Source organism: Orcinus orca, chromosome 16, assembly GCF_937001465.1.
Source record: "Orcinus orca chromosome 16, mOrcOrc1.1, whole genome shotgun sequence".
NCBI classification, from domain to species: domain Eukaryota; kingdom Metazoa; phylum Chordata; class Mammalia; order Artiodactyla; family Delphinidae; genus Orcinus; species Orcinus orca.
In genome coordinates, this window is record NC_064574.1 from 81051729 (window position 1) to 81066344 (window position 14616).

At 57.7% G+C, this 14616-nt stretch overlaps 1 protein-coding gene across 9 annotated transcripts; it reads left to right on the top strand.

Annotated features, from left to right (window-relative positions):
* The first annotated feature begins 47 nt into the window (after nt 1-47).
* Nucleotides 48-13818, top strand: TFR2 (transferrin receptor 2). Of its 9 annotated transcripts, XM_004268868.3 has the most exons (19): nt 286-323; nt 1405-1464; nt 1707-1959; nt 2060-2246; nt 5099-5239; nt 5320-5431; nt 5531-5653; nt 6045-6161; nt 6291-6430; nt 6798-6961; nt 7647-7766; nt 8407-8489; nt 8569-8632; nt 8721-8788; nt 8871-8947; nt 9041-9125; nt 9214-9441; nt 9792-9932; nt 13068-13818. In XM_004268868.3, the coding sequence occupies exons 2-19, from the start codon at nt 1432-1434 to the stop codon at nt 13347-13349; spliced, it is 2418 nt and encodes an 805-aa protein (XP_004268916.1). In that variant the 5' UTR covers nt 286-323; nt 1405-1431; the 3' UTR covers nt 13350-13818. The 9 variants fall into 9 exon arrangements, with proteins under 9 accessions (XP_049554634.1, XP_049554635.1, XP_049554641.1 ...); XM_049698677.1 differs by having other exon boundaries at nt 48-433; nt 1405-1959; nt 7673-7756; XM_049698680.1 differs by lacking the exon at nt 286-323 and having other exon boundaries at nt 1723-1959.
* The last annotated feature ends 798 nt before the right edge of the window (nt 13819-14616 follow it).

Sequence of the window (14616 nt, forward strand, 5' to 3'; positions counted from 1 at the left end):
CGCACGGTGGACGCCAGGGCAAGGTCTGCGGGCGGGGGCAGAGCCGTAGGAGCCACGGATGCCTCAGGTTTCAAAGGGGCCGCAATCCAGGGAGGATCACGCAGCGAGAACCCGGGAGAGTCGCTCAGTTAGGCGCCCAGCGAGGAGCTGAGTTGCGGCGGGAAGTGGGAGCCGGAGAGAGGATGCGGCGGTAGGGGCGGGGCGGAGCCGAGGAGCCGGCCCAGGGGCGTGGCCTGGGCGTGGCCGGAGGTGGGATCTCGGGTGGGCGGGGCCTCGGGGCTCCCGAGAGGCCGCACTTAAGCACCCCTGGACCCACAGCTCAGGTGAGACGGGACTGCGCTGTCTTTTCCGGGGCGCTAGGCGGTGACAAGAGTGGGGCAGGGAATGTGGCACCGGTACTCCCCAGCAGCTCAGAACTTCTCTCCCAACTTGGGTAGGAACTGAGGTCTCCCAGGAAGACCCCGACACCGGGCCCTTGAGCCCTTCCATTCCAGAGCTCCTTGCCCCCTGCCTGAAACTGTAGGTACAACTTAGTAGTTTGTGCCTGTGTTCTGAGGTCCCCAGACCCCAGAGAGATAGAAACCCGTGTGGTCCAAGTCCTTTGGTAACCAAAGAGGCACAGGTGCCCAGGGAGGACCATCACTTGTCCAACGTTACCAAGCTCTGCCCGTGCCTTGGCCAGGATTCTTTCCACTGATGCCTGGTGGGCCTTGACCCACAGATCCCTGACTCCAGGCAGGATCCCCGTCCTGGAGCACTCACCGGCCCTGCCTGACCATGTGCTCCCACCCATGCACCTCCCTCCCCAGCAGCCAGCAGGAGCCTGGACCCCCCTTGCAGCCTGATTCCAACGGGACAGGCACCCACATGGCCAGGCCAAACCCCAGGTCACACCACTGTGGCCCCTTCAGCTAAGGATCCCACTGGGAGGGCAGCTAATGTGTTACAGGGCTTGGGTATTGGGGAGCCCGCAAGCCAGATGAGGAAGGGGCAGAGGTGTTCATGGTGGGGAGCTCAGGAAGGGGTCCCCGAGGACATTGGGAAGGGAGGAAGCAGGAGGGTGGAAGGGGCATCCATATCTCCGCCTTCCCCAGCCATCAGCCCTCCTCCCCCAGCCTTGACGGGAACTAGAGGCCAAAGTCTGCCCCAAGGCCAAAAAATTGATTGTTTTGCAAGAAGAGGGCAGGCGTGGGACTGCGGAGGGATTGGCAGGGGAGGGCACAGCCCCTCATCCTCTAGCCTGGGCTGGGGGCCGTGTCTGGAAGGCTGAACTGAAGCCCGGACTGTGCCCCCACCCTGGGACAGGGGAGGCAGAGAAGGGCCTGGGCTCAGGCTGCCTGCCAGGGCTGATAAGGGGCCTCTTGGGGCTCCCACAAACGGTTTATCACTGGGGGTGGGGGACAGACTGCAGGGCTCAGGAGGGGCACGAGCATGGAGCGGCTTTGGGGTCTACTCCAGAGAGCGGTAAGATAGCGTGGGGCTGGGGGAACCTTAGGCCTTCTCTCCAGGTCCTCAGTCCCCTCCCAAACCCCAAGGCGGGCCCCTCCCCTTCCCTACCTCCTACTCTCCCCCCCAGCCTGCTTCTTGGGGCCCTCTCCCCTGCCTTGTGCCCATGGCACCCCGAAGTCACTGACCCTGTTATCGCCAGATTCCTCCCCATCCTCCAGGCCTCTTTCCCCGATTTCATGTCCACCACGCCCCTACAGCAAAGGTTGTCCCCAGGACCCTCTCAGACCATCTACAAGCGTGTGGAGGGCACCCAGCAGGGGCCCCTGGAGGAGGAAGAGGAAGACAGGGAGGAGGGGACCGAGCCACCGGCCCACTTCTTCCCCATGGAGCTGAGGGGCCCCGAGCCCCTGGGCTCTCGACCAGCTCGGCAAAACCCCAGACTCTGGGCAGCAGCAGGACGAAGAGCCACCCCCTACCTGGTCCTGACAGCCCTACTGATCTTCACTGGGGGTGAGAGTCATCCCCACCCCCAGTGGAGGGGCTGGGCTGGGGGAGATATCTGGGGTCCAGAGAGGGGCACAAGGAGACTCTCCATCTTGCCACCCACCAGCCTTCCTCCTGGGCTACGTGGTCTTCCGGGGGTCCTGCCAGGCATGTGGGGATGACGTGATGGTGGTCAGCGAGGACATGAACCATGAGCTGGGCCCGGACTCCCACCAGGGCACATTGTACTGGAGCGACCTCCAGGCCATGTTTCTGCGGCACCTGGGGGAGGGGCGTCTGGAAGATACCATCAGGTGAGGATCAGCCAGTCCCATTCCAGGCCCTCAAAAACCATCATCTGCTCAGACTCAGCCTCCCTTCCTCTTCACCCGGGACCCTGAGTCCTTCCACCTGCCGCCCTGGCCTCCCTGTTCAGTGGTCCTGGGAAGGATAGAAGGTGTTTGGAGCTGAGGGGAGGGAGCTCCGGCAGCAGATGACACATTTGGAAGCTGAGGGAGCTGCCTGAATGAGCACAGAGGGCTCCAGCATCCACATATGAAGTGGGACAGACCCAGAAAAGTCTTGAATGCCACGTTGAGGCGCTTGGATTTTGACCTGTGGCAGTGGGGAGCTCTGGGGGGCTCTGAGAAGGGGGGACTTAGGGAATCAGAAAAAGAAGCAAATGTATGTGTGGGCAAAGACCATCCCCCAATCTGTGGGGTCTGCCAGCCCAGCGTGAGCAGGCTAGCATTTCTTTTGTCCTGCTGAGGTCACCTTTTCCTACTGGGATGGAGCTGCTTGGGTAGGTCCAGAGAAGAGGTCAGGAATCATTTCTTCAGTGGGTTTTCCTGGGTTTCCTAAGTAGAAAATTATATAATCTATATTTAGTGAGAGACGCATAGTTTCTTTTCCAATGCATATATCTTTTATATCTTTTTCATTTATTATTGCATTGGAGAGGACATGAATTTAGGTAATGAGATAGTAAATATCCTTGCCTAGTTCCTAACTTTCATAGGAATGTTTTTCTAATACTTTGTCATTGTCTCTTTTTTTTTTTTTGGAACCCGGGCCCTCGGCAGTGACCACCAGGGAATTCCCCCAGTTAGGTTTTTAAAAGCAAATTAAGGAAGTTTCCTTCTATTCCTAACTTACTGAGACTTTTTCTTTTTTTTTAATGATCAGGAAAGGAGGAACAAGAATCAATTTTTTTCAAATATTTTTCCAGAATGTATTGATATGATCACATGATTTTTCTTCTTTAAAGTTTATGTAGTCATTTGTATTAATAGATTTCCTTGTCTTCATGAGATCAACATAAACTTGATCGAAGTGTATTATTATTTGTTGATACACTGCTGGATCCATTTTGCTTGAATCTGTGACATCAACAACATGCATGTTTTTTTGTTTTGGTATGGTTTTTAAATTAATTAATTTATTTTTGGCTGCATTGGGTCTTCATTGCTGCGCGTGGGCTTTCTCTAGTTGCAGAGAGCGGAGGCTACTCTTCGTTGTGGTGTGCAGGCTTCTCATTGCAGTGGCTTCTCTTGTTGTGGAGCACGGGCTCTAGGCACATGGGCTTCAGTAGTTGTGGCGTGTGGGCTCAGTAGCTGTGGCACATGGGCTCAGTTGCTCTGCGGCATGTGGAATCCTCCTGGACCAGGGCTTGAACCCGTGTCCCCTGCATTGGCAGGTGGATTCCCAATCACCGCGCCACCAGGGAAGTCCCTACATGCATGGTGGTTTTTGTTGTTTTTTTTTTCTGTTGAGCAACACTTAGTAGTCTGGGTACAGCCTGAGCAAGTAGATGGTTTGACAGAGCTACGGGGGTCGGGGGTGGTACTGTGGATGCCATCAAAGGGCAGGGAGGCAAGACGGGAGCAGTGAGAGGGAGCGGGCAATGAGGTGATGTATGACTCTAGGTTGGTTGGGGAAGGAAGGGAAACCAGGGAGGAGCTGATAGACATGGAGAAATTGGACAGTGTGGAGTGCTCCGTGGAGTTGCAGAACAGGTATAGTGAGCCTAAGGGAGTGAGTTCCAACCTGAAAAGCTCCGGTCAGGGAGTGAGATTCTGGAACTTTTAAGATTTATATGATAAACTGTGTCCTATTTATCTTGCAGTCTCCAGCACCTACCACCATGCCTAGCGCTTAGTAGGTGTTCAGTAAATTGGATCAGTATTCCAGAGATGGAGTTCTGGGGACAAGATCCAGGATGTGGCCAGGGAAGTGGCTGGCCAGATGCCAAAGTCTTCACTGAAAGTGGCTAAGTGAGCAATTGGCTAAAAGATAACAGCAGCGAGGAAGGACAGAGGGTGGGACTGCTGGATGGCAGGGACTTTGATGGAAGAGAGTTTCACGGTCAGAAACGCGAACAGTGGAGCCAGAAGCATACCTCCTCTCTGGGCCTGGGTGGTATGAGAGCCTGAGCTGCCTTTTTCACATGTCCCGAAGGAGACCTGGCCTCCCAAGGGACAGCCAGGTTTCTGCCAAGGCAAAAGGTAGAAGGGGTATTCGGTGATGATGCTGAGAAGGGAAGTTTGTTTGCCATGGAAAGAGCACAGGTGGAGCTGGTTGAGAGAGAGGCCATGCAGGGGCCGTGCTGGCACAGGCAAGATGGAAGATCAGGGAGCGTTCTAGTGACAGCAGGCTGGCTAGTTAGGTGGTGACTATGGAAGAAGACAGGGTGAGGTCTCCAACCAGACAAGTGACCCCAGATTCCACCGGCAACCTTGGTGCAAGGTGTCTCCATTAGGCCCAGCTGGAGGATGAGAGAGATGCAGGGCCCCTCACCTCTGCCCAGATAGCCCTTTGGAAGAGAAGTGTTTTCATGCCTGGGGCAAAGCACAGGCTAGTTTGTGTATGTGTGGAGGGGACAGTAGGTAGACTGGTGAGTTTGGCCTGACCTGTGAAGAACCTAAGGGGTGGTGGACGGGACCCCTGGCTATCAGAAGCTGAGGTTTAAGCAGAAGGAGGCCCTGGAGACCTGCCAGCGCAACCCTGGTAGTGATGGCAGGAGAGCCTTAAGAGCCCCTCACTGCCCGGGGCTGGGGCCACCCCACACCTCTGGCATCCTTCCCCCGCTCCCGCCCTCTCCTCCAGGTCCCCAGAAGTCCCTGCCCCTCTCTCCTCCCGCGCCCCAATCCCCCCTCTCCCTGCGCAGGCAAACCAGCCTTCGGGAAAGGGTAGCCGGCTCGGCCGGGATGGCAGCCCTGGTTCAGGACCTCCGCGCGGTGCTCTTGAGCCAGAAGCTGGACCACGTGTGGATGGACACGCACTACGTGGGGCTGCAGTTCCCGGACCCGTGAGTGCATGGGGTGGGGTTGGGGGGCGAGGAGGGGTGGGCAGCCTGTGGGTGGGTCGCTCACCACCCCCGCTCCTCAGGGCTCACCCCAACGCCCTGCACTGGGTGGATGCCGCCGGGAAGCATGGGGAGCAGCTGCCACTGGAGGACCCGGACGTTTACTGCCCCTACAGCGCCACGGGCAACGCCACGGTGAGCGCCTCCTGCCCGGTCCCCAGGATGGGGCAGCGTGCACTTTCCCTGGCGGTGGAGCAGGGGCGCGCCTCACTGCCCTCCCATCCTCCTCCCCAGGGAGAGCTGGTGTACGCCCACTACGGGCGGCCGGAGGACCTGCAGGACCTGCGGGCCCGGGGCGTGGAGCCGAAGGGGCGCCTCCTGCTGGTGCGCTTGGGGGTGATCAACTTTGCCCAGAAGGTGAGGGTCCCTGGATGCGGGTTGGGGCGGAGCGGGGAGGGTGCCGGCTGGGAAGTCCGGGGATCGGATGGCGGCAAATAGGAAGCGTCTAGGAGGCGGTCACAGAGAGAAAAGGAAGAACCAAATGGGTCGTAAGAAACCGTTGGCAGGGAACAAAATCAGGAGGTTGGGGTGGGGAACAGAAACAGGAGGGGATGTGGGGTACAGTGAGGTCTGGGGGCTGCCGAGGCACTGCGGGAGGGCAGAAGGCGAGGTCCAGGGGGTGCCACAGCCTCTCTGTGGATCCACGGCTGATCAGAGGCCGTGCCATTCCACTTTCACTTGCTCCTTCAGCCTTTATAAATCCGTTCTCTCTGGGAGAAGGGGTCCTTTAGCCACCTCCCTTCCCCAGGTGGCCAGTGCCCAGGACTTTGGGGCCCAAGGAGTGCTCATATACCCGGACCCGGCAGACTTCTCCCAGGGCCCACACAAGCTTAGCCTGTCCAGCCACCGGGCTGTGTATGGACATGTGAGTCTCGGGGAGCCAGTAGTGCCTTCCTGTGGTCCCAGGGCTGCACAGCCTGCCTAGGATGAGGCTGGCGCCCTATTCTGGGGAGCCCGGCTCACAGTTTCAGTGTGGGCAACCCTCTCCCCACAGGTGCACCTGGGAACGGGCGATCCCTACACACCTGGCTTCCCTTCCTTCAATCAAACCCAGTTCCCTCCGGTCCAGTCCTCGGGCCTCCCCAGCATCCCAGCGCAGCCCATCAGCGCGGACACTGCCTCCCTCCTACTGAGGTGGGGGCCATGTGGGGACCAGGAGGGGAGGAGGCAGGGAGAGGTAGGCTGCAGCTAGCCCGTAAGGTGCCTTTGGGTGAACCAGAACAAGGTGGCTCTTCTGGGTGGGCATGGCCTCTTGCCATTTGGTGAGTGGAGCTCCAGCTGGATATCACACCCACCTCTGCTGGGCACTCTTGAGCAGGACACAACCTGCACAACTGTCCAAGGCAGCCCTGGCTGCACTGGCCCCTCAGGCAGAGTACAGATGCAGAGAGCTGGAGCCAGAGGGTGTGAGGGAGAGAAAGAGTGAAGTGGGGGCTTTGGGCTCTTCTATAGCCTGGGACTCTCTGCCACTTCTAACCCTTTCTGCTCTACCCCTCCCCAGGAAGCTTGAAGGCCCTGTGGCCCCCCAGGAATGGCAGGGGCACCTCCCAGTCTCCCCTTATCGCCTGGGCCCTGGGCCAGGCCTGCACCTAGGGGTCAACAACCACAGGGCCTCCACCCCCATCAGCAACATCTTTGGCTGCATCGAGGGCCGCTCAGAGCCAGGTGTGCTTGCTTATCCAGCATCACCCACACCCTGCAGCGGGGGAGCTGGGGTTAGCAGGGAGGGAGGCTGGCAAGTTGGGGATGGGCTGGAACTGAGGGGGGTGGCAGTGAGGAGACCTCACGGTTGAAGCTGTCCCGAGACAGAATGGGCAGTTCTGCACAGTAGTGAGTTCCCTAGCACCAGAGGTGAGCAAGCATAAGTTGGGTGATGTTACAGCATGAAAGGGAGGTCAGACTAGATAGATGAGCCTTTCAAGCATAACTTGTTGTGGATAACAGTGGGGAATCAAATTGGGTTCTTGAGCCAAAGAGTGTGGTACCTAGAAGCACTGAAGGAAGAGGCACAGGGAGGCCTGTGATGAGGCTCAGATGAGGATGCTGGTGGTGGGAGTGAGTGGGAAGGGTTAGAGAGAGATTTTAAACCCGTCAGGACTTTGTGAACAGAGGGGCACCCCGATCAGGCAGGTAATGGAGCCCAGAATGACCCCAGGCAATGTGATGAAGGAGCAGCCCACCCAGGAAGGGCCAAGGGGAGGAGAGGAACTCTCTTTAGGGGCAGCAGGGATTGCAGGGCTGGGGCTGCAGAGATGTGAGGGTCCTGCCAAAATGGACCCTCCCAGGGTCAAGGGAGAAGCCTCTGGGTTCTGCCCATGTAAGAGGTGGGCCCCAACATCCCCTCCCCCAGATCACTATGTTGTCATTGGGGCCCAGAGGGATGCATGGGGCCCAGGAGCAGCCAGGTCCGCCGTGGGGACCGCCATACTGCTGGAGCTGGTGCGGACCTTTTCCTCCATGGTGAGCAATGGTAAGGTCAGGGTCTGGGCCTGGGCCGGGCAGCTGGGGCTGTGGTCTGAGCTAGGACAGGGCAGAGAGGCAGTTACAAGCAGAGGCTGGAGGGTGGCCACTGAGACCTGGGCTCCAAACCTGGCTCCTCCGTGTTCTGGCTGTGTGGCCCTGGGCAAGTCACTTCACCTCCATTTCCTCATTTTTTTTTTTTTTTTGCGGTACGCGGGCCTCTCACTGTTGTGGCTTCTCCCGTTGCGGAGCACAGGCTCTGGACGCGCAGGCTCAGCGGCCATGGCTCACGGGCCTAGCCGCTCCGCGGCATGTGGGATCTTCCCGGACCGGGGCACGAACCCATGTCCCCTGCATCGGCAGGTGGACTCTCAACCACTGCGCCACCAGGGAAGCCCCATTTCCTCATTTAAACATGAAAGTACTAATAGTCCGTGTCTGAGTGAAGATTAAGCAGGAGATTCCCTATGTAAGCAATCGCCATCACTGACACAGCTGAGTCAGGGCAGACCCGGGTGAGATGGGCTGGGATGGTGGCTTGATGGGAGGGAAGGAGAGATCCCAGGGGACCAGGACAGAGGAAGACAAAGAGGTGGGTCTTTGCCTGGCCCCCAGCCAAGCCCATCCTCCCTCCTTCCCCCCCCCCCCAGGCTTCCGGCCCCGCAGAAGTCTTCTCTTCATCAGCTGGGATGGTGGTGACTTTGGGAGTGTGGGCTCCATGGAGTGGCTGGAGGTAACCTGGGGTCCTGGGCAGGTAGTCAGGCAGTGGGGAGAGGCAGGGGGATTTCATACTCCACACCCCTCACCCACAGGGCTACCTCAGCGTGCTGCACCTCAAAGCCGTAGTCTATGTGAGCCTGGACAATGCAGTGCTGGGTGAGCAGGGGCAGTGCCACCACCTGGGCCCCCTCTGGTGCACCCTGCCCTCCGGGCCAAGCCTTGAGCCCGGCATCCCTCTCCGCAGGGGATGACAAGTTCCACGCCAAGACCAGCCCCCTTCTGATCAGCCTCATCGAGAACATCCTAAAGCAGGTAAGAGCCTGGCCAGGAGCGGGGGATGAAGGGAAGCTGGTGGCCGCCAGAGCCTGACTGGTGCCCCCCACCCTGCCCCCAGGTGGACTCTCCTAACCGCAGTGGGCAGACACTCTTCGAGCAGGTAGTGTTCAACAATCACAGCTGGGAAGCTGAGGTGTAAGTTGGGCAGGGAAGGGAGGGAAGAGAGCTGGGGGGGGATATGTGGGGGGACCCTGAACCCACACAGCGCTCCAACCTGCCCATCCCCAGGATCCGCCCGCTGCCCATGGACAGCAGTGCCTATTCCTTCACGGCCTTTGCGGGGGTCCCTGCCGTTGAGTTCTCCTTCATAGAGGTGAGACTTCCGGGCCCTGCCCCAGAACAGCAGCCCCTGGGCCTGTTCGCACTGTGCCCGCGCGCCAGCCTCCGCCCTGTCCCGGCAGGATGGCCCGATGTACCCGTTCCTGCACACGAAGGACGACACCTATGAGAACCTGCACAGGGTACTGCGGGGCCGCCTGCCTGCCGTGGCCCAGGCTGTGGCCCAGCTCGCCGGGCAGCTCCTCATCCGGCTCAGCCACGATCACCTCCTGCCCCTCGACTTCGGCCGCTATGGGGATGTGGTCCTCAGGCACATCGGCAGCCTCAATGAGTTCTCTGGGGACCTCAAGGTCCAAGACGCCAACCCTGCTCCCGGCATCTGGCGGTGGGGGGTGCTATATCCCATTAAAGTGCTGCCCGGGCCAGGGGATCTGGCCCCTCTCCCCTTGGTCTAGGGCCCCTCTGGCAACCTGGCCCCTTTACTCCTGCCCCAGTCACTAAGCCCCTAGGACCCAGCTAGCACCCGCCCAACAGCACAGGTCTTCTCTCCCTTCATTCTGCCCCCAGCATTCTGTCCCCCTATACCTCCCCACTCCTGCCAGGCCCGGGGTCCCAGCTCCGTCCCCCAGCACCTGGACCTCCACCCTAGGCCAGGGTCATGGCCCCTGCCGCTGGCTCCAGCCCGCGCCTTCGCCCTCAGGCCCGCGGGCTGACCCTCCAGTGGGTGTACTCGGCGCGGGGGGACTACATCCGGGCGGCCGAGAAGCTGCGGAAGGAGATCTACAGCTCGGAGGAGAGCGACGAGAGACTGACGCGCATGTACAACGTGCGCATTATGCGGGTGAGGCCCCGCCCAGCCCGGCCGTGGCCGGCGGCGCCGCCCCGCCCTCTTCCGGTGGCGTGGGGCCTCTCCTTTCGGCCCTGCGCCAGTGCGCTGTCCTACCCTCGTTCCGCTTTCATTTGTACCTGTCCTCGGGGCGTTCCCAGTCCTGGACTCACAGTGTTTTGCTCACAGACCCGCCAAGCTGGAGCGACCACAGAGGCGGGCCCGCAAAGTGATGAGACAGGGAGGGTCAGCCCCTTAGCCACAGTCGCCCGGCCACCGAATGGCAGAACTGGGACAACCGCGCCTCCTCCGGTTCCCCACCGCCTCCTCTCCCTTCTGGAGAGAAGAAGCATGTCCACGGTGGTCCATGGTCTAAGAGGCACAGGATTATGGCTTGGGAGATGCAAATGGTGTAAACAATTCAGAGCGTAGAGAGCTCTCTTACTTCTGGTGAGATGGATGGAACCCAGAAAGGCTGCCTGGAGGAAGTGTCATGTGAAAGTTATACAAGATTATTATTCCCTCCTGCAGCCTGCACCCCAGCTCCAGTTCCAACCCATCCTCTTCCTTCCATTTCCTTACCCCAAGAACTCCACCCTGCGGCCCTTTGATCTCTGGAAATGGGTGGGTAGGGACTGTAGGCGAGGGGAAAAGTCTATAGGGCAAAATGATAAGCAGGGCCATCCTCAGTGAGTGTGGGGTGAACCGGGACCCCGCAGTGTACACATGCGCGGTTTGGGAAGGTCTTGTTCTTTCTCCCCCCTCCTTTTTCCTGTTGTGTCCCTGCCTGCTTCCCTTGGCATCACTCATACCGTCTTTCTGTTCGCAAGCCCACCCATCTTGCTCTTTGGTCCTGGCTCCTTTCTCCTGGAATGGGCGATTCACGCTCATTCACAGATCTTGCTTTAACCCCTGCTGTACCAGACTCTAGAGACAAATAAGACACCCCCCTCACCCTATCCCTAAAGTTGCAATGTGCCCACCAAGGGGTAAAGGGCCTCTGTGTGTAAGGGACACGATTCAGACTCAGGGCTGGAGAGTAAAAGATGCAGGGCTTCAGAACCTCAAACAGGGCTGGGCCAGACCCAGGGAACTTTGTGGTTCTAACCCAGGGGTTGGTAAACTAGCCAGCAGGCCAAATTTGGCTTGCCACCTGTTTTTGTAAATGAAGTTTTATTTTAACACAGCCATGCTCGTTGATTTTTCTATTGTGTGTAGCTGCCTGTGTGCTACAGCAGCAAAGTTGAGTAGTTGCAACAGAAACAGTGTGGCCTGCAAAGCCTACAATAGTTACGATCTGGCTTTTTCCAAAAAATGTTTGCTGACCCCTGCTTTAGACTATAATGTGGGTCTTGAGGAACAGACAGAACTTGGGTTGGTGCAAAAAGAGGATGTTTCAGGATGGAGACACCAAGAATAAGGGCATGGCAGTGCACTAGGCCTGGCTTTCCTTGGGAGTGGTGTGTAGACCAGCAGAGCCAGAACAGAAGCCCTGTGGAGGAGTGGAGGGGAGTGGGTTAGGGATCAACTATGGGAGACTTGAATGCCAGTATAAGAAGTTTGGGTTCTGGGACTTCCCTGGTGGTCCAGTGGTTAAGACTCCTCGCTTCCACTGCAGGGGGTACGGGTTCGATCCCTGGTCAGGGAACTAAGATCCCCGCATGCCACATGGCAAGACAAAAAAAAAAAAAAAAAAAAAAAGGATGTCTGGGTTTTGAGGGTCTGGGCATCAAGGAAAGTTGGAAGGTTTTCGAGCAGGCCAGTGATGTGGGCAAAGTGGAATTTTAGGAAATACCTGGCCAGAGTGTAAATGGCTTGAAAAGGGAATGAAGTTAGTGATAGCTGAGCTCTGGGTGGGTGAGGGGATTGAGCTGGTGTGCGACATTTGGAAGGAAAAATGGACGGACTGGGTGTTGAGGGAAGAGGAGGAGAATAATAATAGCAGCTACCATTTATGGAGGGCTATCACGTGCTAAGGCTTTACTTCACTTCCTCCCGTAGGACTCCTCCAAATCCTGTGAGTTTGCTATTATTGTACACAGTAACTGAGGCTCAGAGAGGCTAAGTGACTTATTCAAAATCACACAGTAAGTGGTGAAGCTGAAATTAAGGACCAGGCAGTCTGATCCCAAAGAGAAACTGGAAACCAAAGTCTGACCCTGTGTCCACCCAACTCTTATTCACCTTTGAGGTTGAGAGCCTGGCACCTGGGGTACGCCATGGTGCTCATGAGGGAAGGTGGGTGCGAAGGTCAGGTTTTGGAAGAAGTTGGTGTCTACATGTGTGTGAGGCTGTGGCTGGGTACCCCCTACCCCAGTGGGGAGGTCCAGCAGACTGGGGGATAGGATTCCAGGCGATGATTTGTGGAGTAGACTTGGCAATTGTCCCCATGAGGTCCCAGTTGAAGCCAGGGGCGTGGATGAGCTCTCTGAGTGAAAGGTGGAGGACTTAAGAAGACATGAGTGTGTGAGACCACCCCTAGAGATTCTGATTCTGCTGGGGTAGCACCCACGCAATGGTAATTTTAAAATCTTCCTCAAGTGATTCTAATGTGCAGCCAGGGTTGAAAACCATTGGATTGTAGGTAATGAGAAGAGAAGAAAGTAGAGGTCGAACCCTGGGCCTGCCCACAGGTGGGAACAGAAGGAACCGGAGAGGCTGGCAGAGAGGTGGGAGAACTGGGCTGGGAGCGCGGCCATCTCAGGAAAAACCAACAGCATCTGAGTCAAGAGGGTGAGGACCCAGAGTCAGGCACTTCATCAGGGCTGGCCTGTCCCCTTGTCGTTTGACTCTGGGTCGTGGGCATTCACGCAGGTGGGCAGGAATGACTGGGGTATGGGGAGGTGAGGAACAGCAGGACGATAGACGGTTCTTTGAGGCTTTGGGCAGGGAAGTGAATGGGTGAGGAAGAAAGATGCAGGCTTGGAAGCTCAAGGGGTAGAAAGAAAGGGATCCAACCCAAAACACAGTGGGAGGACGCATCCTACCTGACTACTGATGACGTTACAGAACGACCATTCCTGATTGGGTGGCCGAAGGGAGGTGGGACTTAAAGAGGCTGCTCAACAATATTTATTAAGCGCGCATGAGGTCCCAAGGTTGGTCTGGAACTGGTGTTCGGGCTCCAACCACATCCCCTTCTCGGCGCAGGTGGAGTTCTACTTCCTGTCCCAGTACGTGTCGGCGGCCGACTCACCGTTCCGCCACATCTTCCTGGGTCGCGGAGACCACACGCTGGGTGCCCTGGTGGACCACGTGCGGCTGCTGCGCTCGAGTGGCCCTGGGGCCCTTGGGGAGGAGGCCCAGGTGGCGCGGGGCCTGGGCTTCCAGGAGAGCCGCTTCCGGCGCCAGCTGGCCCTGCTCACCTGGACGCTGCAGGGGGCAGCCAACGCGCTGAGCGGGGACGTCTGGAACATCGATAACAACTTCTGAGGCCCGTGGTATGGTGGGGTCACGGCACATGCCCCTGACCCCTGCCGAGAGCGCCTGCTCTCCCTTCGAGTGATTTCTGGGTGACCGAGATGCCTGTGCACCACCTCCCATTGCTGACTCATTTTTAGCCCTTACCGTACCTCCAAGGGCCCCAGCAATGACGCCAGCGCAGACCCCCACACACCCCAGGCCCTGCAACGTAGGAGTAGGTGAGCAGTGCCTTCCATAATGGGATGGTCATACTGTCAGCTAATCAGGGAGCAGCATCTGCTCTCTCAATCACAGCCCCTTCCTCTTCAGGAGCAGGGTCCCCCATCTACAGCTAGAGACCACTCTGGAAGGTTTCCTGGGACCTGGCCAGCCTTCTTGGTGGGAAAGATCTGCTGCGACCATAACTTTATGGCCAATCCATGTCGTGCAGTGGGAGGGGCTGGGGTTTGAACCTCAATAAACCACCTGTGGCATCTGTTGTTTACGGGCACTTTTATGCATCTTCCTCACCCTCACCTCACCCAATCATCCCTCCCTTGAGAGCTAGGGAAGGGTTGGGCAGAAGAGGCCAGAGAGGATGCAAGTGGGAATGCTGTCTCCATGGGTTAAAGAGCTGTTCCCGTTACCTAAGGAACTAAGGAAACTGCCTGAGGAAATAAGGAGGGCCCTTCTCCAAAGACCACCATGGGTGGGGGGCTGGCTCTGTACCTTCTCCTGGGACCAGGGACGGCTACATAATTTGCAAGGCCTGGTACAAAATGGAAACGTGGGGCCTTTTGTTCAAAAAGCAAGATTTCCCTGGTGGTCCGGTGCTTAAGACTTCACACTCCCAGTGCAGGGGGTGTGGGTTCAATCCCTGGTCATGGAACTAAGATCCCGCATGTTATAAGGCACAGCCAAAAAAAAAAATTTTGTTTTTAAAAAGCAAGAACAAAGCTTTTTTCTTTCTTCCACAGTCTCTCAACCTGTCATGGTGGTTTTTAAGTTGTTATTTAATGTCCAGATCCCTGAGACAAGGAAATACTCTGGGGCAGATCCCCTTAGGCACGCAGGGTTCTGCCCCATGACTTGCTACAGATAGCACATGTGCCCAACCCTGACCCAGACCCAGACCTGGACCCTCCGTGTGCCTGCGCCCAGGTCCCTACTGGGGAAGGAAGGTGGCAGCTGTGGTTGGGTGGGGGCAGGGAGCCAACAGGTGAGAACCCATCCAGGGGAGGCAGGACCCCCAGCACATGCTCCACTGTCTCATTGGGCTGCACTTCCAAAACACAAA

Excerpts from the sequence above, each read along its gene's own strand:
- TFR2 (XM_049698677.1), top strand. The coding sequence starts at position 385 with ATGTGGCACCGGTACTCCCCAGCAGCTCAGAACTTCTCTCCCAACTTG. Across the intron at positions 5,432-5,530 it reads GCGCCACGGGCAACGCCACG|GGAGAGCTGGTGTACGCCCA; the intron begins GTGAGCGCCTCC and ends CCTCCTCCCCAG. Across the intron at positions 9,442-9,791 it reads AGTTCTCTGGGGACCTCAAG|GCCCGCGGGCTGACCCTCCA; the intron begins GTCCAAGACGCC and ends CTTCGCCCTCAG.